This window comes from Mus caroli, chromosome 2 (assembly GCF_900094665.2).
Source record: "Mus caroli chromosome 2, CAROLI_EIJ_v1.1, whole genome shotgun sequence".
In the NCBI taxonomy this organism is placed as follows: Eukaryota; Metazoa; Chordata; class Mammalia; order Rodentia; family Muridae; genus Mus; species Mus caroli.
Window position 1 is genome coordinate 31,191,321 of NC_034571.1, and position 24,871 is coordinate 31,216,191.

General features: G+C 46.6%; 1 protein-coding gene across 1 annotated transcript; it reads right to left on the bottom strand.

Moving 5' to 3' along the window:
* Window positions 1-1,845: 1,845 nt before the first annotated feature.
* Stom (stomatin) lies at window positions 1,846-24,744 on the bottom strand. Its single transcript, XM_021155775.2, has 7 exons — window positions 24,601-24,744; window positions 14,072-14,175; window positions 12,985-13,057; window positions 11,457-11,539; window positions 9,281-9,484; window positions 8,143-8,277; window positions 1,846-3,909 (listed from the first exon to the last, which is right to left on the bottom strand). The coding sequence occupies exons 1-7, from the start codon at window positions 24,659-24,661 to the stop codon at window positions 3,715-3,717; spliced, it is 855 nt and encodes a 284-aa protein (XP_021011434.1). The 5' UTR covers window positions 24,662-24,744; the 3' UTR covers window positions 1,846-3,714.
* Between the last annotated feature and the right edge of the window lie 127 nt (window positions 24,745-24,871).

Genomic DNA, 24,871 nt, shown 5'->3' on the forward strand with positions numbered 1-24,871 from the left:
AAGCTTGCTTCAAATTTGGCTTTAACTTGTGGTAGTGGTCTTATTCCGGACTGGTGGTCTTAGCACAAGATGCCAGAATGAGGTTTCTGTCTTCAGAAATTTCGTGCTCTGAACATTTGGGGCTATACCTGGGTCCCCAAATACTTGTCCCATACTGGCATTCCAGGCTATTTCAGTTGACTATAAGCTGTGTCTGAATGGTCATCTCTGGTGAGCTCCCTGGGACAGAGTGCTGGCACAGAGCCTGGGGTCCTCTGCAAGAAGAACAAGTTCTCCTCACCTTTGATTCACCTTTCAAGTCCCTTACCCCAGAATCTTTTAAAAAAATTGTCCTGTATGTGTGGGTGTCGTGGCATATATCTGGGGAGATCAGAGAACAACAAGGGGGAGTTGGTTCTCTCTCCACCGTGTGTCCTGGGAATTGAAAACAGGTCGTTAGGGTGGAGGCAGGTGCCTTTACTCATGGAGCTGTCTTGCTGGCCCTTCCCCAGAATCTTTTAGGGAAGATCCACAATTTTTGTTATGAGTGCCAAGTTTCTAGATTCCTAAAACCTGTTTTAACTATGACTTTCGGCTTCCTCTTACCTAACCCTTCAGGCTACAGAGCAGATCCCAAAAAGCTGCCTGCATCTTCTCAGTATTTCCTTTAGGCAGATCCTGGCATCACCTGAGCCTGGATCTGCTCTCTGCCTGATGCCACGGGTATCACTATAAGAGACAGACAGCCCTAACTTATCCGCAGAGTTCCTGTGGGCTGGTCCACATACACCAGGCAGGCCTGTGTATGCAAGAGAAAGATGCAAACTGCTGAGCACAGCACTTGGTGCTGGAGACATTATGCTTCCTTAGCGAAATCTTTAGTTGGCACAAAGCTGTTTTAGGTAACTGAGTATTCATTGAGTTAGAATATAGGTGTAAAGTTGTCCAGCAGTTCTGATGTCTTGAAGGCATGGTAGCCCGATCAGAGTGTCCCCTCCTTAAGTATACAAGTTCCCCCATGTGTGCAATTCTCAGAGCTGCTCTACAGCTTTCAACCAGCCAAGTCACACTCCAGGCAGCAGTGCAGAGGAGGAACCCTCACAAGTATGACTTTTGGACTGAGATCTTCAGAATTCTATGAGACTCTTTTGTGATGTTACAAACAGAACTCAAACTCCATTTAAGTGGTAAGAAAAATCTGACGCCGAGAAGCATAGCTGAGTTGAGAGCCCAAGTTACCTATTTTTGTTTTTTAATGTTTTATGTGCACTGGTGTTTTGCCTGCATGTATGTCTGTGTGAGGGTGTTGAGTCCCCTGGGTCTAGAGTTACAAATAGTTGTGAGCCACCATGTGTGTTCTGGGAATTGAACCCAAGTCCTCTGAAAGAGTAGTCAGTGCTCTTAACCACAGAGCCATCTCTGCAGGCCCCAGAGCTGAAGATCAAGGCTGCCTTTCACAGCTGATTAGCAACCTCACTGTCCTCACTGAACAACTGAAGTGCTATAGATGTCATCTTGCAGAAACAGACACTTGAAATCTTCAACAGTGGATCATGCCCTTGGAAAGGAAGGTTCGCTGCTAAAGGGAAAGCTGAAAACCACTTGTGGGTCGCCAGGCCTGGGGAAGCGGGCAGTGTGGGGACTCACAAGAAACAATGGACTTGAAAGCACAATCAAACAAGTCTTTTGAGTTCTTTTCTTTGTTCTATCCTGGCCAGTGTTGTAAACATGTGGATTACAGACTCTTTGTCCTGAACTGATAAAATCCAACAACTTAAAATTTAAGGCCCCCTTCAAGTATGAATGCAAAGTCCAGTGAACATCTTCAAAACAGCCTCTATGCCGACAGAACCAAGACTCACAGAGTTGGGTCACAGGGCACGCACTTTATTGTACACGGCTGAGGGGGGGATGCGTGGAAACCCTCCCACCAGCACCCCTTCCTCTGGGCTTGCTCTTCTCCACCCCTCCCTGTGACTGAGTTTTAGCCTACTGGATTACTAATTCACAAGGCACAGAAGCAAAGGCCAGTTGGTGTCTGGACAGGAAATTTAGAAAACCAGGGGCATTGTTTCCTGTTTCCAAGGTGTTTTTACCAGGACACAGGGTTTCCTGGTCCTCAGTGGAGGGTGAGCTACTTCTATAAACAGATTTAAAAAAAGCAAAAAACATCTTTTTCAACTCAAAATGTAAGTGCAACTTGAGTCCAGGTGGAAGTGCTCTACACCTCTAGAAAACCCAGCTGGGCTCAAGGCTTAGGAATAGAGTGTCTGTCATGGGCTCCACGTGGGCCTGGCAGTGAACAGCTCAGGGCAGGTGTCAACAGTGCTACTGTGACAGGGAGCCATTCTTCCAGGCTCCTCCAGCTGAGTCAAGACCGCCCCCGCTCCCCCCAAGCTGTTGCTAAAGCCACCACCAAGCTTTCCAGGCCAAGGGAAGGATGTCACAATAAGGAACTGTGGTCCTCTACTGGTTTTGTATGTTTTATATGAGAAAGAAAACCCCACAAAACGAATCAAACATAAGCATTCTCCCTGTGCACGGAGGGCTCAGCAGGGGCGTCCGCACAGGTCAATCACAAGCTCCTGTGTTAGGGATTCCTTATGCTACTTAGGGAGGGTTAGTATTAAAACATACCACAGTATACAACAGTTAATAGTATGCAGAGAGCGAAGTATGATGTTTTCTTAAAAAAATTTAAAGGTACTTCAGTACTTAAGCTAATCAAATGGACATAAAAATTTATTGATAGAACTCCCAAGTTATTTTTAAAAATCAAGATGATGTAAAAACCTGATTCATGAAAATAGGCAAAAGTGAGAAAGAGCACTTCTGTGGCAGGAATTAGCTGCTTTAAAGGCCACACACAGAGGGGTCATCAAGTCAGGGATGGGAGGCCCAAGAAGGTTTTTAAAAAGTGCACCTACTATTTTCAAAAGGACTATGGCAGGAGTGACCTTCGGTCTCGGAAGGGTCAGTGTGAGCCTCTCTGTTGGCTCCTACAGGATCAAGCAGGAGGAAGGAGAGGATCATTCCGAAACAAGGTTTGGGCTTAGAGTTGGTGGATGAACTTTGGGGGAAATACCCTTCCTTAAGACGAGGTGGTTGTGGTGGTGCACTCGGGTGGGGGGTCGGGGTAAAGGCAAGGAGATCTCTGAGAGCAAGGCCAGGACAGCCAAGGCCACTCAGAGAAATCCTGTCTCAAAACAAAACAATCCAAAATATCCTCTCAAGGGAATGAATGCACAGGTGGCCAGAGAAGTGGGCAGCACAATTCTTCAGTGTCATAGAGCATTTAACTGGGCTCAGGTGGCATGTCTAGGCTGTGTCCCTTGCCCTGACTTGCCTGCTCATTCATGGTTCAGAATGAGTTAAAGGAAGTCAGAAGTTGGCCTCAACTACTTAAGAATAAAGACGCAAACTTAAAGAGTAAGAGAACTGTGCATAAGCCAGCCATCTCATTCTCTCGTTATTTACAAGCCAACATGTCTCTGTTTTGGTTAGGCATGCTAACAGGTACTCTGCTACTGAGCTACACTCCTGGCTCCAGAGCGAGTCCCTCATCTGCCTTTATGATTTCTAGCCATTCTAAAAGCCCCTCTAGTGAACATACAGGAAAGAAGAGGGAGGGGGACAGACAAGTTTCTGGCTAATCTTCCTGTGAGTTAAAGGCTAACTTTGTCCCCACTTTACCCTGGGAAGGATTCAGCACAGCTCTCCATAGACCTGGACAGCTCAGTGATTAGAACCCATGATGCCCTGCAACATGTCGACGGGCAGAGGGAAGACAATGGTGGAGTTTTTCTCTGCAGCAATAGTGGTCAGGGTTTGAAGGTATCGGAGCTGAAGGGCGGCAGGAGACTCGGTGATAACCATGGACGCTTCTTTCAGAGCTCTGGACGCATTCATTTCCCCTTCAGCTGCAATCACCTGCACAGGGGGAAGAAGAGATCAGCTGGCAAATAGCATGGTGCCACATAGTGGTCTTCAAGTAAGATAGCATATGGGATTTGCCAGGAATCCATCAATCCCTAGACACTCAGATCCTGAGTGAGTGAGGTATTCTTTTTCCTGAAACTGAATTGTGTAAGGATGTGTCTGGCTCAAGGCTTTCTCTTTTACTGCTGTCTTGTCTCTCAGGCAGGGCTAAAACTATCTGAACAGGGTGCCAGACAAAGGCGAAGGCCAAAGCACTGCAAAGGGGCGAGCAACAGACTTAAATGTGTGGACAGAAGCCCTTTGCAAGTCAGGTGGATTTCCAGTCCTTTGAAATCAGAGAATGGAGACTTTATTGAAATGAAAACTTAGAGATGGTGTTTGATGAGAATGACGTGTGAGTCTTAAAATACTGACTGTGTGCATGCTAGGAGGTGCATGGCAGCCAACCAAAGTTCCATCTTACCTGTTGTTTAAAGTCTCTTAGCTCTATCAGAATAAAAACTAATAATACTGCACGCCTTCTCTTTCTGGTTAGGAGTACCGAGCAACCACTGACATGTGAGTGACTGCCGCACACACTGCACTCAGGAGCATGTCTAGTAAACACGACTTAAGGAGAGATTCTGAAACACCCGTAGAATCCCCTTCATATTTAGAGATCGCTTTCCTTCTAGCCTGTCCTAAAAGTATCACTCTAGGTTGATAAACTAATTCTGAGTAAGTAGCCTTGGCCATGGTGTTTCAGCACAGTAACAGAAAAGTAGCTAACACACTACACTCTTGAAATGGGACAGCATTCCATGGTATCATCATGAGGCAGACGGCACACAAAACGGGAATCAAGTTCTGATTGAGTAAGTGGAAACGTATAGAGGAATAGAAAGGAGAAGCCAAGAACTGATACAGATTGTGTGTGTGTGTGTGTGTGTGTGTGTGTGTGTGTGTACATAATATGGGTTTTGTTTTTGAGACAGAGTCTCACTATGTAGCTCTGGCTGGTGCAGTACTCACTCTGTAGACCAATTTAGTTTCAGACTCACAGAGATCCCAACTGCCTCTACCTAATGAGAATGATGGACAAGGAAGGGGAGGAGACAGGATCTGAGTCCTAAGTCCAAATTCTGGTTCCACGTGTAGTGTCATTAAATAGGATAGAGGGTACCAGGCATTATACTGAACAGGTAGGTAACAGTGCTCTGAGGCAAGCACTGGTGAATGCATGAGTGCACTCCACTGTGTGTGGCAGCCTCAGACTCTCCTCCTTGCCATCTCTTACATCCAATTAGGCACACCATTGTCTGGACATGGACCACAGATCCTTCATTTCCTTCCAGGAAGGACCCACTCTGATGGGCACACATTTAGTTCATCCAAAAGCTACTCCGAGCAAACCACCAAAGAGGTGACAAGATGCCACAGGCTTTTTTTCTCGACAGAGCCCAGGGACACTTGCATGTGGAGAGCATCTTCAAGCAAAGCAAGCTCCTCGTAGCTGGGTGGGTCTCTGGCCAAATGTGCAGCCATTCCGTGTCGACTGACACACGTCATTCAGTTTCACTGCTGGAGCCTGAACCCACGAGTTCATCTACACACTTTAAAATGAGAGCTGGTAATGTGGCTAGAGGCCTGCCCTCATCTGTGCCTTCCTGTTGGATACTTTTGAGCAGCTTTCTGAGCTTAGATTATGTTTGCGAGCAGTTCTGTGCTCATTTTCTCTGCATACTATTCTGTCCTAAGAATAGCTATGCCCTTATCTATTCAGCTCAGGATGAGGACCAGAACGCTTCCAGGGTGGGGGAGGTGCTGCCCGGGCATACCGCTGGTAAACATGAGTGTGTATCTGTGAGGTCCATGCTGAGCATGAAGCTATGGCCACAGGTTCTGCCAACATCCAGCTTTGGTACACTTTGCTAGACTGTCTTCCAAAGTGGCAGTACCAATGGGCATCCCCACAGCAGAACACAGGGCTCCAGTTCATGGTGAGTTTTCAGCCATCTTGATGGGTATCTGGTGTGGCATCAGCCTGGGGCTTGAATTTGAGTTTCCCTCTAGCTAATTAAGTTGAGGGCTTTTACTCTGAAGTCCATGTATATGGGTCACCTCACTACTCTCTCTTCTCTGTAACTTGCTTACTGAAGAGGCGGCCAACTTCTATTTCCCATGCGAGCTCACAGCGAATTCAGAGTTGCTTATTTTACTAGTGTATTTTTCTGAAGCAGGTCACACTGTGTGAAGCCTAACCTTGGGGGACAGACAGCTATGGGCCAGGCTCATGTAACCTTACAGCTGCATCCAAGGACAGCACTCTAACTGGCCTCTTTAGCTTTGCTCCTTGTCATGAAGTGAAGAAAGCAACTGTTGAGACCATGGTGGAAGGTCCGTGGTGGGAGGCTCCGGAGGAATCGGGAAGGGAAGGGGGCAACAGGGCGATCTCATCTCTAATCAGCCATGGGACCTTGATGAAATCACTCAGCTCTTTGAGGCTTCAGTTTTCACTGAGCAGGATAGCAAACAAGTTTCCTGTTTAGGGCTATCTCCGAGCAGCGGAGGGTTGTTATCTGCAGCGCCGCAAAGGGGTCTGGATGTCAGTGGAAAACAGCTCTGTAGTTTATCACTGACGTGGGAATAGAAGGTGAAGATTCCCGGGTCCTTTAATTCTCATACTCTGTATGAGACATTATTATTCCATATGATCTAATAACGGGCGTCTAGTTAATGTCACATAATAAGGTAAAGGCAATTCCTACTTTTCAAATAATTGGGTGGTAACGGGAACATTTAATAACACTGTGCATATATTTTAGTTCCTGAAAGGGAGGGGTTTGCAAGAAAACACTTGAGATTTCTGCAATGTCACTGTGAATGTACTCGGAAGACATGGAAATTCTGGCTGATAGAAACTTCCGGAGGCAGCCTGTCAACAGGGTACTCCTCTATTTAGAACTGGCTGGCTAAGAAATTATAATAGCCAGTCTGTGGCTTAAATGGGTAACCAATGAGGTGGAGAGGGTTCTGTGGTCCGCCAGTCACTGACCACTATGACTTTTGATGATGACAAATTGGCTTAGGAGATCTGTCAAAGGCAGGGCAAAGCCTCCTATGAAAACAGTTCTAGCTTTTCACAGGGTGGGGCTGTGTGGCCTCTTCCTTGAACCAGGGAATCACTCTTCTAACAGGAAATCTCTGTCCTTACTGCTGCTCCCCAAGGAAAACTATGATCTTGAGAATGAGAAGCCCTCCGCCACGGCTGCCTGCAGTGAGACAAAGCCCCTGTGCAGCTCCGACGAGGTCTGCCTGTGCTTCCAGGCCTTGGGTTTGATGGGATATCTTCATATTCTGACATGTTGTCATCTTACAGGAAACATTTTTTTGAGGTTTGCTTAATAAATATTTCCTCAGCACTACCAGAGGGGCCATTCACTCGGGGAGGCTTAGGACAAAGGTGGAGATGAGAAGAAAGGAAACATGGAGAGAGAAGCAAGATGGGGGAATGAACAGGAGGAAGGAGATGCAGCAGGAGGGAAGAGCCTCCTGGAGGGAAAGAGGAGGGAAAAGGCCAGAGAAATCAAGGACGGATGGACAGAACAAGCTGATGCACTGTCACGCGCTCTGAAAGTCAACCTGCCCTTACTAATGAGTCCGGGGAATAAAGCCTGCAGCTCACAGTCTTGAGACAGTGATACAGCTTTAATAGACCAGTGTTCCCATGAGACCCATGTGGAAAGGCTAAGATACAAGTGTGTGCACTGCGGTTCCACCCATGCTAATAATGCAACAACCTAGTCAATTAAAGTGCGAGTGCAGACCAGGGAGGTGGCTCCCTGGACAAGGTGTTTTCTGTACCATCTTGAGTACCAGACTTTGGATTCCTCAGCCTTCATGCAAAAGCAAAACATGGTAACAGCACACATCTGTAATCTCAGTGTGGAGGAGGGAGGCAGGTGGCTCCTCGGGCCTCGCTGACCAGACAATCTCACCAGATGGTTCAGAAAGGCCTTGTCTCAAAAATGCACATTCATCAAAACACACCCCCCCACACACACACACATCACACGCACACATGCACCTGTTTAAAATGGTGACCTCTGAGGAAACAGAATTTGAGGTGATTAGCAAGGCTTTCCTAAACATCCATGGCTATTTTACTCTTTCAGAGAGAGAGTGTGGAATTTAAGAAAACCAAACTGAAATAATAACAGAATGTACATAAACAGAAAGCATTACCTTGGCCCTAGCCTCCCGGGCGGCTTCTGCCTCTGCAGCCATGGCTCTCTGGAGCTGCACTGGCAGCTTCACGTCCTTAATCTCCACCCGCTCCACCTTTATCCCCCAGTCATCCGTGGCATCGTCCAGCGTACTCTGCAAAAAGAAGAGATGGCAAGTGAGTCCCCGTCGCCTGTCCAGAAGCCAAGAGTGGGCACATTCACCGGCAAGTGGTATGGATGAGGTGGGTAAGGACTGGTGAGTGGCAGAGCACCATCGTCAGAGGAACGCTGAAGCAGGGGCTACAGATCTGATTCCGTGACTACTGTGCTCGTGTAGGTTGGCAAGCTTCTGAGAGGACATAAAGGAACTGTTTATTTGTAGTCTCCACTGCAGCTGTTCCAGATGTTCTTCCCTGGTCAGGAGCAGCTGAGGCTATGGTCCAGTGAGACATTACACATAGAGTGGTCAGTCTCAGGCTAAGCTCACAGCAGTCTGCCTACTCAAGTTAATGGGTGTGTGCAAGCCTGTCTCCTGTTCCTCCTTTACAAGGGCAGGAATGAACGGTACTTCATCTCAGGAGGTTGGGATGGCACCACACATACATTACCAGGGGGGTGGTAGTAATGCTCAGATAGAAATGCAAGGCCCACCTTGGCTGCAGAGTAAGTGACAGGGCACTCTGTGGTGTAGAGTGATCACCTATTCAAAACTAAACAAACAGCAGAGTTTAACCATGAAGAGACAGACCTCTATGAATAGGAGTTTGCATTTACAGTATGGTAACTTCATTGAATAAGCTATTAACACCTACGTCACAGGCAAGACCTGAAAGCAAGGTAATTACATGGGGACTCATGGGATTTGCTTGGAGGCCAGAGCTTTAGCAATGCTTATACTGTCTTGCAGAGTAACTCTCGAGCCATACAATCTATGAGGAGAGTAATATGGGTTCGCGGGGAGGGGAGACACCAAAAGGAATTTAAAAACAGCATGCATCTGAGTGCCATGATCCCATGGGTTTTGTCTGAAAATATTTAGTAAAGTCTGGAAAACCTGAAAAGGGAAAAGGGCGACCATCCCCATCTGGGTGAAGGGTCATGGCCTCAGCTTCCGTTCTCTGGCTCTGGTTCGCTAACCAGCAGTGGGCACTCCTCACCTGCATGTGGTGTGCAATCTCTTCTCTGTCAGAGAGGATTTGAGACAGGTTCTTGGTGCCCAGCGCATTCCTGAGGGTAGTTTGTGCCAAAAGACGGGTTGCTGAATCTGCATTGGTGATATTGGCCACAGCCAGGGTTGCGTTCTGAACACGGTAGTAGACCACACCATCCACGCTGATTGTCACCGAGTCCTTAGTGAGGACCTACGGGAAGAGGAAGGCAATCATACACCTGCCAGGGCTTCGTCACTGTCACTCCATGACCCCTAGGCAATGGCTGAAGCCCTCTGGTAAAGCATCAGAAGGTGATCTGTGCCCCTTCAGAGATTTAATAAGGCTCTCCTACTTATCCAAGTCCACAGATTCATTCAACCCCTCAACAAAATCTGCGATGCCACCCAAAAGCTGATGTTGCTCCGGCTCATTTATTCCCTCCATTCAAATTTGTTCTCTGTGGACTTTCTGATTCTTGCTCTCAGGAAGGCCACCCTGTGCACACCCACTATGCCCCTGTGCCGTGATGCACTGATGGAGATGCACGATGGGCACTTCTGCTTCTCCTTTCCAAGGTGAGTTTCTTAGGGGCAGCTCTTCTGTCTCTGGAGCACTGGCAGTGTGGCTGACATGGTGGAGGGCCATGTGGTGAGAGACAGAACTATAACAAGGCCCTAGGACACGATTGCAGGCGTGGAGCCCTGACCCTGGGCTGTAGCGGGCTGTAAGCCATGTGACCTTCATCTGTAAGAGACTGGAAGCACTGCTTCCTAACCATAGTCCTGCTGATCAAGGGAGGAGTCCTGCAGGATGTATTTGAAAGCATCCCCAGCCTTGTCAATGAGAAGTAACAGCAGCAGAGACGCTCTGAGGCCTTAGTTCTGCCAGGCACCCAAAGCTTAGTTTTGAAATCTAAAACCCCTCCGACTCAAGGGAACAGGGGCATTTGTTAACAAATGTACAGGTCATTGCCATCTTGTTAGACAGCTTCTTGTAATGCAGTGGGGAAATGAACGCTATTCATAGACTCCTGCCAGTGGTGGCTGCCACAGCTGCCACCCGCTCAATGCTGCAGCTTCTCTGAGCACTGGTTATTGTGGGTAGAGTGGTTAACCTCCCTCTGCAGTAAGACCCCAGGGGCTGGGAAAGAGCTGCTTGCCAAGTTCCAGTCACTCCAGGTTGATTGCTTGCAGGGAAAGAGCAGTGGAAGGCAAAAGCTCGCAGCCACATGCCAGATGCCCACAGTGTCTACACAAAAAAACCGCCACAATTCCCAGGCCCTCAAAGAGGCTCGGGGGAGCCCATCTTCCTGGATGACAGGGAAGCATTCAGAGGATCCAGGATGCTCTCGGGCTTCTTTAAGGTGTGGGTGGGAAGTACGTCTGCTTCATTGAGTTCATGTGAATGGAGAAGCCTGCCTTACCCAGTGCTTGGGTCAGTGCTAGTGTAAGGGAGTGACCAACCTGCACTTACGACTTATGATAAGAGAAAGCCAGGCTCCAACACCATGCTGAGTTCCCAGACTATGCCAGGGAACACTGCTCTTCCAGTTCTCCCACAGCCAGCCCCTCAGCAGCCCGCTGGCTTCCTGTTAGCGATGGTTATTATATCTGGTGCAGTCAGCCCTGAGATGGGGAAAAGCACCAGACACAGCATCCCAAGAGCTGGGCTCTGAGGATTGGCCTCAGTGCGATGGCTTCCTTCTAGGAACTGGGAGCTGTCTGTGAAGAAGTCTGAAAAGGCTCGAATGATCACGAGGTTCCTAAAATGCTAGATGAGCACTTTCGAATTCTTTTGCTTCTAACCAATTTATCTCAAATAAAAATGAAGGCCCTTAGAAAGGATGTTAAACTACGTTTTTCTTTTCTGTCTGAAACCCATAGAGTTGTGGTCAGAGTGACGGTTACAATAGTAAGGTTAAGTCCGTGTCCTCGGCATCACACCGTGTCTCTAACAACCATGACAAGCTCTCACACAGTGCTAAGCACTTCACGAGCTCAGTCTCTCACTCACCCCTCACCACACCCCCCGGCCTCACCGTTACAACCTGCGATTCACAGCTGAGGACACTGACACAGAATTTAGAGACCTGCTCAAGAGGCAGGGCTGGACAAAGAGAAGGCAGTCAGGGCGACAAGCTCTGGCCTCCCAGTGTCAGGTAGCCATAGTGAGAACTGCTCACCTCCTGCGGAGGAATGTCGAAGGAGATGGTCCTCATGTCCACCTTGATGAGGCTGTCAGTGCACGGCAGGATAAAAAACAAACCTGGAACATACAGGATCAGAGAGTGCGATTAGGCTCAGCTCGTCCTTGATCAGTCCTACGGAATAGCCCAGACACTTTTCATAACACAGCTTGCTTTCTTGATCACCCTTCTCTAAAGACTTACTAGAGTTTCTCCCTATGACCCATTTGCCCTTGCAGTCTCTCAGGATTCGCCTTGCCTCTCATCACTCTCCCTGTCCTGGGGTCCTGCATTCTGACTGGACACAGTTCCTGCAGCACTCATTGCATTCTCTCCGCTACACTGCTCTGCAGATGTTATTTCTGTCAGGAATCCCTCTGTGCGGCTGGCACTTCTCCATGCCTCAGAACGCAGGCAGGCCGGCCACAGCTGGCCATATAGGTATTTACAGTACTTGGAAGGCTGAAACGGGAGGACTGCTGAGGTTTGAGGCTAGCTTAGGGTACACAGTGAGATTCAGGTTAGCCTGTGAAATACGGTCTCAAAAAGAAAACAAACAACAGTGTGTGTGTGTGTGTGTGTGTGTGAGAGAGAGAGAGAGAGAGAGAGAGAGAGAGAGAAGCAGAGGAGCTGAGATAGCTCAGTAGTTGAGTGCTTGCTGCTCTTCTAAATAAGCCATGTTTACTGCCCAGCACCCATACAGGCAACTCCCTCCAGCTCCAAGGACTCTGCCTCTCTTCTGGATTCTGAAGGCACCTGCACTCATGTGCACACACCCACCCACACCCACACCCACACATAGACATGTAATGTTAAAATAATAAGACTACAATCGGAAAGCTTTGACTGAGCTCCCACTCAGGTCAGTTGCTCTTCTCCGGGTCTCCTGGCTTCTTTTTCAGGATTCTGTGGCTACTGGGTCCTAACACTAAATGCGGGGCACAGCTATCTGTTTCTTTATTGGTGGCCTTTGACAAGGAGACAGTGTTCTGCTCTCCCTTGCATTCCCAGAGCCTCACTGGGCGTGGTGGCATGTGCCCTTAGGCCCAGCATTTGACTGACTGCAGCCCTTTCTTTGGTTAAGATTTTCCTGCTCAGCCTCCCAAGGCTATGGCCGTTGTTAGTCAAGGCCACTGATAACCTAAGCACCCTAAATAGATAAGAGTGGAAAGGGTGGGCAGCCCCCAGCCTGGCCAGAGCCCCTGTCCTTGTTAGACAACTTCTGCTCCAAGCAGAGGACCCATTGGCACATCAGTAAGACAGCTCATCTCATAGACCAGAGAACAGGCTCCAACACTAAGAACTCCTGATGCTCTCTTCCAGAGAACTAGAGCTCCATTCCCAGCACGTACATTAGGTGGATCCAAATTCTGTAACTCCAGCTACAGAGAGATCCCAAACCTCTGGCCTCTGTGGGCACCAGCACTCATGTGCACACACCCACACATACACACACACATACAGATGGGTTTAAAAAATACAAAACCCCAACACTTTGGCTTCCAGACTGCAGTCGAGTACTGACCTGGTCCTTTGGCGCCTCCTTGCAAAATGCGACCCAGTCTAAAGATGATGACTCTTTCATACTCTTTTACAATCTGGAATAAAAAACATGAATGAACATTCATCACAAGGAATACAATTTACATGCATAGCTTCCTAAGCATGTCTCCGCTCTGACCAGGTTCAATGCCTCCTGTTGTTTGCTCTATTTCCTGACAGTATCTATAAACAGTGTACCTGGTGTTTACTGTTTCCAAGCACAAAGCTTATGTCTTATATACACACAGATCTTTATTTACTATAATAAGGCGATAGACCCCTGGGAGTGGGGGACACATGCCTCTAATCCCAGGGCTCTATAGGCAGAAGCAGAAGGACAGTGAGTCTGAGCCAAGCTGAACTACAAAGTGAGTCCAAGACTAGCCTGCTCTATCTAGGAGCCTCTGACCCAAAACACAGAACAAATATCCTGACTTCATAACACTGGAGCGCAGAGCACAGAGAAACCCACCTCCAAGCCCATCCTTGGCTGTTAGTATCCTGCCGACTATTCATGTTTTATTTGCTCAGAAAAGCTTACAGTGCTTCTTCTGATTCCATTAGTTACAATACAATTTATCCGAAAATGCAGGCAGCACATTCGTTAACCTAGCAATACGCAAGTGGCAGTTATTTGGCTAAGTATTAGTAATTGTGGGAAAGACAACTGCACTGGGGAGCCTTTGCTCTGTGCCAGGCTCCGCAGTGCGTGTGTGGACACGGGCTGCTCCCTCAGTCCTGCCATCATCCTAAGGAAGGACTGCCATCTAGGAGGGAGCCTGCCACCCTGCCCAGCCCCGCCCTCCGCCATCCTCGCTGTATCCTCCCAGGAGCATCTCACAGCTGACACAAAGCTGTTGCATAGCAATCATCACTTCACTCGTGAGGAAGGGCTGAGCAGACAGAGCTGGGTTTTAAGATTCTGCTATAACTCACGAGCAGAATCTATCCACAAGAGATGAAAGAGACAGCACAGGCCAGTTTGGTACCCATTCACCTGCCCCATGGATCACATGGCTTCTGGAGGTGGGAGCTGACCTTGCTTCACAAGGGAAAGAAATGCTCTTTACCTTTATGCAAATCCATATTGATATTGGGAAGGTTATAACTACGAAAAAGAACGAGGCAGCCACCAAAATCCATCCACAAGCTCCCAGTTCTGTCTTGGAATTTTCTGTCAAAAACAAAATCAGACACCTTGTTAAGGGCATGTCATCACTTCATCCCAGCCACTCACTGAATGAGCTGTGCTTGGCGGTCCGCTGGCTTCACCTGAGTTTCCTTGTCTCAGTCTCACTCAGCCCTGAAATACGTGTCCCTGGTCTTATCTCACGTCACCTATTGCGTTACCCAGCAAATGCTTCTCAGATACCACCTGCTTATTTTGCCTCATGATGTGAGATAACAAAAATGGAGACTACTCAGCCTCTAATGAGATCAAGGATAGTGAGGAACGAAGGCAGTCATGACACCAGGAGGTAAACAGAGAGGCAGGAGGGAGAGTGACCAGGATGGAGGTGAGCAACAGTGGGATGGGGAGCTGACAGCTGCTGTCAGCTTCCTAACAGAAAGGGAAATGCCACCAAGATGGCAGAGACAGAAAGAAAATGGGAATTCTAGCTGAGGGCACAGCATGACTCCAGATGACAACCCAGATCCACACGCGTAATTCCATCACACTGTTGTTATACAAATTACTTGTGCTCAGGATTGCCCAGGGTTTATGAACCATCACCCATTTCCTGATTAGTGACCGGGCTGTTTCTGGCTTCTTGCAATAGCAAGAACAGTGTGATGATGGATGTCACAGTCCTCGGGCTTCCTTCCTCTTCTGCATAAGAGGCTTTTTGTCTGATTACAGACGTAATACATACATGACTGCTGCAAAAAGTGTAGCAAAGTATAAAAAGGAGAGGAACGTTACTTTAAACCCAGAGACAATAAATGTTTCAACACATTCTTTCAATCTCTTTCCTAGTTTACACTATATTTTAAAATTCAAATAAATAAAATTAGTAGCATATTTCCCCCTTCTAGCTATTGTTCTTTATTAGCCTCTGAACTCATGAACTTGGGCTTTTCCTGTTTTTGACCTAAAAAAAAGAAATCAAAGTTGTTACACTACCGAAGTTTTAAAACGTCAAACTCGGGGCCAGAAAGTTGGCTCAGCAGATAAAAGTGCTTGCTGCCAAAATGGAGAAACTTGAATTTGACCCCTGGAACCCACAAGGTAGAAGAAAAGAACTGATCCCTGAAGCTTGTCCTCGGAGCTCCACATGTGCGCTGTCACACTGACACTGTGGCATGCATGCTATGGTATGCCTGCCCATGTGTAGAATCAAGCACTTCTAGAAGTTAACACAAAAAGGTACAGTGCCTGCTCTGCTCACTTCTCCCCATAGCTGTTCCTCAAAACCAAACTGATCTTCTGGCTGCATCCCGGGTCTAACCAACCTCCCCTCCTCAACCTGGGTTCTGCCTGTGTTTTCAGTTCTGAGCAGTACCACACGACTTTCCCTGATACGAGAGAAGTTGCTCTTCCTTATCTCTTCCTCCAACATGACTTATAAAACTGCATCGTAATTTTGGTTAGATTAATAACCACCAATATGTCAGTCAAAGCTAAGCCATGGTAAAGGACAAACTAGCATTCCTTTCTAGTACTATTTTTTTTTTCTGTTTTTTTCTTTTCACTTTCTTTAGTCTACTACCGTTCTGAGTGATCCACCCGTAATCCTCCATCCACAGTTTAAATCTCCTTTCACAACAGCCGGGCATCCCCTCCGTTTCTTCTCTGGTTTGCACAGTTAGTATTCGGCAGTTGCCTTTTACCCTCGAGCCTGGCAATCCACCTCGGCCTTTTGTGCAGAGTTTTCTATTTTCTGAGTCCAGCATCTTCCTCGTTTCCATGGTGGAACATATGGGGATTGAGAGAGGCCAGCTGACCCTGGGCTTTTGCTATTACTTCAGCTGCTGTTGTAGTTTTAGAAGTGACAGGAGGGGAGAGGTGTGCCTGGGGTGGTGAGTCAATGCTCAGGAGGAAGGGGTAAAGCAACAAGGCAACACAGAGCCAGGGGTAGGGGTTAGGGGGTGGGGAGTGGGGATGAGGTGGGGGGGTGGGGCATAGAGAAAGGCTTTGGCAGCTAGAGTGAGCCTCTGAAACACAGGAGGGGACCAAGAAAACACAGCCAGGAGTCTGGTTATGTTTGTAACGTTCTGATCTGTGTCAGGGGACTGTTTAGACAACTTTAAGTTTATCTTGGCAGATCTAAGCCACAATTCTTAGGACACAGACACAGTCACTGGCAGAGCACCTGAGACAGGGCCACTGCTTGTAGGGAAGTTCTAGCAAGTGTTACACGGATGATAATAAAGCAGTTGTAATTGCACTTTATAAATGAGGGGACAGAAGCAACGTGCCTTCCCATGGGACAATATGGGAGGTCTCCTGCCAGGCAGGCGTTGTGTTTTTTAAATACTTTTAAAATGTGATGTGTATCACTAAATTTTAGAACCATCCAGTGAAGTCTTATTTTTTTATTTGTCTTTAAATAAACTCTTGCTATGTAGCTCAGGCTAGCCTGGAACTCTTCTGTGTGCTGGGATTAGAGGAATGCCCACCATACCTGACTAGGCTAAGTAATTCTAATTGCATTTTATGAATAAAGTAACAGAAACAACATGACTTTCACCAGGTCATGCCAGGAAGGATAAAACCCTGGCCCTAAAGACTATGCCCAAGGGTGGGCAGGCAATTTTGAGGATAAAATCTTATATCCTAACTGAGGAAGCCTTTCGCCCCAGGTGGACTTCCTATTTTTAGCAGAAAAGCTCACGGTTCTGAGTCACATAGGTCTAGATTTTATGTGAACTAGATTCCAAAGATGAGCAGACAGGCCACAAGATGTTTATCTGGTAACATTTGGTGCTCTCAAAAACATCACCGTAAGCCCCTCCCACTGTGGGCAAATTGCTGAGCTCCTGATCACAGTACACACAAAACCTCCAAAGCAGGGGTGGTTCTTAATCATTTTTTTAGTTTATGATGCTGGGAACCCAGTCCAGGAGCTTGAACATGCTAGGAAAATGCTTTTCCATGGATGACAAATACAGTCCCTCTTGTTCATTTCCATACTCCCAATGCTCAGCACGTGTTCTGCAAAACCAAAACCAAAACAACAACAACAACCACCACCACCACCAGCCACGGCTGACGCTGGTGGGAACTTAGCTTCTGCACTGTAAAGGACACTGAGCATTGGATTGGTCTTCTAAAACTGAGATAGCTAGCGCTCAGTAGCCACACATGAGAAGTCTCTGAGACCATCTACTGTACTCAGTGAAAAGAATATTCTATCCGAATTTCCATGTTGAAAATGGGAACTAGTACTTGCTCTTTTTGAAAAAAAAATCCCCTTAAAAATGAGTTAATTCTCCACTTAACATTCAAAGATTTTACATTGTCAAATTTTCCCCCATGTAGACAGGCCAGGAAGCTCGACCAAGATATTTTCGGGGCTCAGGCCCCACCATTACATCAAGATTCTTCAAAGCCCAAATAGGTACATGGCATTGAAAGTGGGAAGCAGCTTCCTCAGAGTGTCTCAGTTAATAACTTCGGGTGTTTCCTTCTATTAGCGTATGAGGGAGATGGCAGACAAGTAAGGGGCAATCAATATTCCTGAGATATTTGGCTTAAATACCTTTCAATGCCTGACAGTGGGAAGACCAGAGAAGACCAGGGACCCCGCAGTACTTGGGTGCAAACCTGGCTTTCACGGGTTTTGATGCATTTTCTTTTTCCACTATGAAACTCTTTTCTGAAAACTGGATTAAAAACAAACTTTTAACCAATCAAAACTAGGACTTATAGGGTTGGAGAGCTGGCTCAGTCGTTAAGAGCACTGGCTGTTCCTCCACAGGACCTGAGTTTGATTCCCAGCAGCTATGCAGCAGCTCACAACCCTCTGTTTACTCCAATCCCAGAGGATCCAATGCCCTCTTCTGGCCTCTACAGACAAGGCATGTACAGAAATTCCTGTAGGCCAAAGACTGTGCATATAAAAACATATAAACTGGGCAGAGTGGAGCATACCTTTAATCCCAGCACTTGGGAAGCAGAGGCAGGCAGATCTCTGAGTTTGAGGCCAGTTTTTGGTCTACAGAGTGAGTACCAGGACAGCCAGGGTTATGATAGAGAAACTTTATCTTGGAAAACCAATAATAATAATAATAATAATAATAATTTATCTCAAAAGGACCGAAAATGCACACATATCTATACATTTAAATTTATTATTATTGTTCAAATTGACCTCACCTCAAGGAAATTAACATAAAACCAAACCAAATCATAGAATGTAAAAGTACACATTGTACAGTCACTTTTGTCGTCTGGCTACAGGGACAGCAGAAGTGTCTCACTTGGGAGCTCCTAGACTGTTCAGAGTGGTGTATGACACTCTCTGTCCTGTGTCAGCTGGTTTATTCTAAGACAAACTGGAGCATGATCAAAAGCATGAGTAAATCCATTCACCATTGAGATTTAATTACTCCAAAATGTATTGGATTTCCTCTGCTGGGGAAGCCCAGAAACATGACTTATATCTAAAATTAGGGACTCAGAGTCACATGCCCCATTGCACAAAGGGAAAGGGATGGGCTAACCCGTTTGCATTGCAGTATTTAAGAGGCAATCCTTCCCTTTTACTTAAACAGAATGTAGGTGAATATCTTATGTTGTAAACTGTCATGGACAGTATTATCTAGGTAAAGACAGATAAAATAGTTGGGAATTTTATCTTTAAAATGCATGCTATCTGGGTCTAAGAACACTTTTTAAAGGGGAAACTGGCTGGTGAAAAATCTTGACAAATTTTTACTTCCAAAAGTATTTATATTCAAGATACAACTATTTCCTCCTCTTCCTCCTCTCTTCCTCCTCCCGTTCACCAACATCCTACACCAGACGGCTAGAATTTAGCAAGTGTCTTCTTGACAGAGGCAAAGAGAAAACAGGTTTTGCAGACCACAGAGCCTGAGCAAATACTCAAGTTTACTATGGCAGCATACAGCAGCCATGGGCAACACAGGGGACAAGGATTGTGGCTGTGCTCCAACAAAACTTACTTACTTATGCTGACATCTGACTTTCACTTGTAGCAAAACATTGACCCTTAAAAAAGACCGTATTAAAATATAAATGCTGGACTGAGGGGTTTTTTTAAATGTAAAAACTATTGACAGAGGCTGGAGAGAGAGCTCAGCGGTTAGGAGCATGGCTTGCTCTGGCAGAGGACACCTTAGCATTAGATTCCTAATTCTTCCCTCAGACGAACTGCTAAGATATATGTAGGAGCATGACAATTTGGGGCCAAATTCCAATCCTACCTCTTCATTTTATCAGAAAAATGGAAGAAAGAACAGTACTTAGTGACCAGTGTTATGAAGACCAAATGAAAAAAAAATACATGCTTGCTTGACATATAAGGGTAGTCAAGCAGTGACTACTATTACCAATACAACTATAAGGCAATTAATAAATAGCTTATAAGGTAGATGTCTTAGTTAGGGTACTAATACTGTGAAGAGGCACCATGACCACAGCAACTCCTATAAAGGAAAATATTTAATTGGGGCAAGATTACAGTTCAGAAGTTTAGTCTATTATCCTCCTGGTATATGGTATCCAGGCAGACTTGGTTGCTAGAGTTCTACATCTTGATTCAAAGGAAGCAGAAAAAGACTGTCCTGAGCTTCTGAGACCTCAAATTCCCCCACCCCGAGTGACAGATTCCTCCAACAAGGCCACAGTTCCTAACTGCCACTCCCTATGGGTCAAGTCTTCAAACACTGAGCCTATTCACACCACCACATAAGGAATAAGTGGTTTTATTGGGTAAACTGCCTTCTGGGACCTGCATGCCATGGAGAAAATATCAAGGCTAACAATGTGTTTGGGGATTCCATCTCAGGGGGGAGAACAGATCACATGTAGGGCAGTAAAGAGTTCTGAACTCTGTCAGGGAATCTGTCACTCTCGTCTTTTCCACTTTCTCCTGAATGTGAACTGAATGGGAAGTGGGTGTATCCCTGCAAGTCTAGTCATCTTTAATCTTTTCATTCTTTATTTTCTCTATGAAGTAATATCATAAAAAAAAACCTTAAAATTTCAAAAGAAAATTCACATATATCTGTGGGGTCTTTGAGATCACCAGGGCCAGCAGAGTGTTGATGTGTGAGAGATAAGAAGACAGTTTGGTTAACACCACTCAGTAGTCAGTGTTGGCTCAAACTTTGAGAGTCTGACCCCAAATAGTTTATTTTAGGCATATTCAACCACAGCACAATTTGGTGAAAATTTTTTCTGATGCTAGTGAACTCAATCCTGTGTGCACAGTAAAGCTTAAGCCATGCTACATGGAAACTCTCTGTGAAGTACATGTGACATCTTCCATAAAGATGGGGTCAGTCGATTGAGAAAAATCAGCTCATAAGGACGGTCTGTGGGAGGACCTGGCGGGGCCTTGGCCATAAAGATAGGACAAAGCTCACCAAGCTTTGACCTACTTCTTCTCTCAGCGTTCTGGGCAGAAAACATCCCCCTCTCTGCAGAGCCAACCCTATGTGTTTAACATTCCTGGCTCCCTGGTGCTTATCTGTGAGCACAAAGCCCTCTGTGCCTCCTACACAGATCTTCTTGGGAGATAGGGCAGTAAGGTTATGCCTACGATGAGGAACTGACTGACTCTGGAAGTCCGGGAACTTGCCTAAGTGACCCAGGTAGTCAGCGATGGTACTGAGCCCACAACCCAGGCTTTTCATTCTAATGCCACTCACTTCCCTGGACCACGCTACCTTCCCTCAGTGGGCATCCTTTTTATTGTCTCATAATTGAAGGCATTTTCTTGGTTATATCTCCAAGGCTCCATCTACTAAAACATCAAACACAAGCTTGAGGTCCAGGTTTCTTTGGTAGTCCCAGAGTGTAGACAGAGACAGAAAGACAGGAGGTGCAAGTGTGTTACAGAGAACTGAGGCACACTTATACCTGCTAGATCCTCTAACTTCTCTCGGTTTTCATAAGGTACAATATATTTCCTTGCCAATTATAGTTCCTTTATTGTTAATACACACCTGAATAAGCAGACTGTTTATAATAAGAATAAATAGACTGTCTATACTTAACAATACATAAAGGATTGCCACAACCTAAAATCAATAAACAATAAATACCAACGTTTAACAAGATGATTTATGCCCATTTCCTCTTTCTTTCAGCAAACATTTATTCATCTGCTATATGCCTCATACTGAGCTGCTTTTTGTTTGAGACAGGGTTTCTCTGTGTAGCTCTGGCTATTCTAGAACTCACTCTGTAGATCAGGCTGGCCTTGAACTCACAGAGATCCACCTGCCTCTGCCTCCCAAATGCTGAGATTAAAGACATAGGCCACCACCACCTGGCTCACCCTGAGCTCTTACAATGAGGCAAAAAAGGAAAGGGTAACAGATGGGTCCAACTGAAAGTTACATTACACAATAGTCATGTTACAAGTATGTGCAGGATTCTAGGCAGATACTGCTATGTGCTCATAACAGTTTACAGGAAATTGCCTGCCTGTGCCCTCTTTAAAAACTCATTACCTAGTTCAGTCACCTCTGAATCACTTTATCAACATTTTACATTTTTAAAAGCAGACCAGATAGTTATTCACTCCGTCTTTTACAGTGTAAAGCGTATGCTATTCCGTGACACTGAAATCTATTTTATCACAAACTGTATAAACAATAGCTTCTGCAGTCTTAGTCTTCCATTTGAATTCATTTATCACCACTGGTGGTTTAATCAGGTCAATTATTGAAGAAGTTAAAGTCCCACCAATCTGATCAACTGTAGCAACTGAAATAAACATATCAGTCCCATGGTTCTGCTTCTTTCCAAGGGATCCTCCCCAGGGATCTATCTTGTTGACAAGGCTCTTCTTTACAACAACACTTTCCTCTGCCATCCACCTGCACTGTTGTTCACTGCTCTTGCTTAACTTCCTTGGTTGGTCCTAGCTTTGGCCATGTTTATCTACAGAGGATCACTTCTCCACAAAGACACAAAGAGGCAGAGTTGGCACTGTGTAATTGCACACTCCCATCAGAAGCAGTCCTCTGGAGTGGCTTTCTCTGGGAGGTCCTCAGTCACACTGATCCTTTAGGCTCCCTTTGTTTACTCCCTCTTACCCTCAGTGAAGTCCTGAGGCTGGACCAGACCCTCTATTGTGGTACCTCCTTTATGGATCGCTGCAGGACTGGGAACATCCCTCGGGAAGTCAGAGCCTGGGTTGGAAACCTGGTTCTGAATTTTTTAGGCTGTCTGCAACTTTATCAATCTGACTCAGTCTCTTTACTGAAAGACAGGGAATAAAGACATTTCCTTGTCCCAGGATTGCAATTAGATGTTTGGCAAAATGACGCACATTTAAGAAATTCTGTTTAGTATGTTATAGTAATAGATTTCTTCCTAGTGTTAAATCTCTGAGGCTTACCAGTGAGAAAACAAAGATTAAAAGGTGGGCAGGTGAGCTACCTCAGCCCACAAAGGTGCTTGCTGTAGCATGGATGGCCTGAAGTTGATCCCTGGATCACACTTGTTGCAAGGAAAAAGCTCAAAAGTTGTCTTCTGATCTCTCCACAAGATGGGCACATACACACACACACACACACACACACACACACACACAGTAAATGCAAAGCTTTTTAAATAAAAAATTGTCAAAGCCAAGCAAAAATTCAATTGTATACATTCTTGAGAAAAAGCCTAATCATTTTCACTAACTCGAGAAGATTTCTGTCTAAAACAGCCAAGTGTAGAACCAAGAAAAGGGGTTTAGAACCAAAACTCAAATTGGTCTGTGAGCAAGAAAAATGTAATGATCTTTAGGAATAGAGATTGAGTTCATTCCTAGGGCAGGGCTCCAAATCCACTTCCCACAGGGTGGTCCTAGGGCAGGGCTCCAAATCCACTTCCCACAGGGTGGTCCTAGGGCAGGGCTCCAAATCCACTTCCCACAGGGTGGTCCTAGGGTGGGGCTCCAAATCCACTCCCACTTTGGTGGTCCTAGTACAGGTGAAGGAGACCCCCAACGTACCCACACTTTCATCTAAAGCCAGAGACCACCACTGAAGAGGCAGACTTGGCACTTTTCTCCTGTTCACGTTTTAGAATTAAATTTGAATTTTAAGCCTTTGAGACTAAGTCACTAAGTATCAGTTTGTGAGGATTCAATAAGATCACCTTATAAAACACTTAGGATAGTGCTTAGCCTATTAAGGGTCAGTTTTGCTATTGCTCTCTTTAATTTTGTTATGCTCCCAGTTGGGGGAAGGGTTAAAGTATGGAGAATGATACACACACAGGCTTTTCTGCATAATCCCGAGGATGGAATCCCGTAGGTTTCCTATTACAACACTCTGGAGCCCTCTGAGATCCTCGAGATACCCTGAGAAAGAGTTAAAGATGCTTCTGGGCAGGGGGATGGGAGGCCAGGTTGGCTTTGCAAATAATCCGAATGGATGATAGCCTTCTCCACAGGATGATGGAAAAGCCCACTCAGCCTCCTAAATGTCTTCCACCGTGTCATCCTCCCTGAAATTCCATCTTTAGAAATAATTCCTTTAGATTAGTAAAGCTCCCAGGAGGATAGCAGGACTCCTGCGAGGTTTATTTTCTCTTACTGGGCATCTCCTGACCCCAAGGAGTTATACAATTTAAAGGCTCAAGGAGGTAGTTCGCTCAAGGGCTCTAATTTTTTTATGGAAGATAGGCTGAGAGCCTGCTAACAGTTCTTGCCTTCAAAACTAGGAAGGCTCCAGAAGAGTGGTGAGCTATTTACCTGGAAGGAGAGATCTCTAAGACAAAAGTGGACAACAGTATGGGACAGACAATGGAACTGGAAGGAAAGCCGGGGGGGGGGGGAACCTTCTTTCTTCTGCCTATACCGCCTACTGTGTCATAGGTTGAAGCCTAGCCCTTTACTAGGAAATTGATCAGTTTCCCGAAGCTGGGGATGGCGGGAAGAGGGTGGGAGTTCTTCCCTGGTTCAGAGGAGTGTGGATCACGTAGGGGTTGCTGAAGGCTACTTGTTGGAACTGCTTACTTCCCCTCCCAGGCGCTGGGGCAGAAAAGAAACAAGAATGAGCAGAGGAGGCTGGCTGAAGCTGCAGAAGAGGCGCCTCTACCACTCCTGACTGCCAGGGTCTGTCCTGGTCCGCGTGCACCGCCCGAGATAAAGAAGCGCCGGTGATAGGCACCTGGCATCTAGGACCCAAAGGATAAGCCAGCTCTTGCCTGCCAGGGTGTCGAGCAATGGATACACGCCCCTGCCGCGAGTGCGCCCTCTTGGCTGCCATGCAGGCTGCACCCCAGCACCCCCAAATCATCATCTATCAGCCCGAGAACTCAGGAATGAAGAAGACGGCGACTCTGCGAAGCGCACACAGTGCAGTGGAGGCACGCCGGCGGTCTGCGGGGGTTCTCACTGCAGAAGGTGGGGCTCGGGACCCAGAGGGGGGCTCGAAGAGGCTGTGCGGGTGACGAGAGACTCACCTCTGAAGGACTCAGGGATCCGCTGAGACTGGACATGGCTGGACTGTCGTTTGTCAGACATAGTGCTGGAGTCAGAGTCGCTCGTAAACTCGCCAGTTCCCAAAGCCGGAGCTTTACTGAGAGCCGTTAGCAACGAAGGGGCTCGAGCTCGGGTGCAGTCCCGCCCCTAGGTGGCGGCCTGCCCAATAGGTGCCCCGGAATGGAGGGGAAGACACGCCTCTCCCCGCCCTCAGAGGGCGTGGCTGGAGGGGGCGTGGCCTGAAGGGGTTGT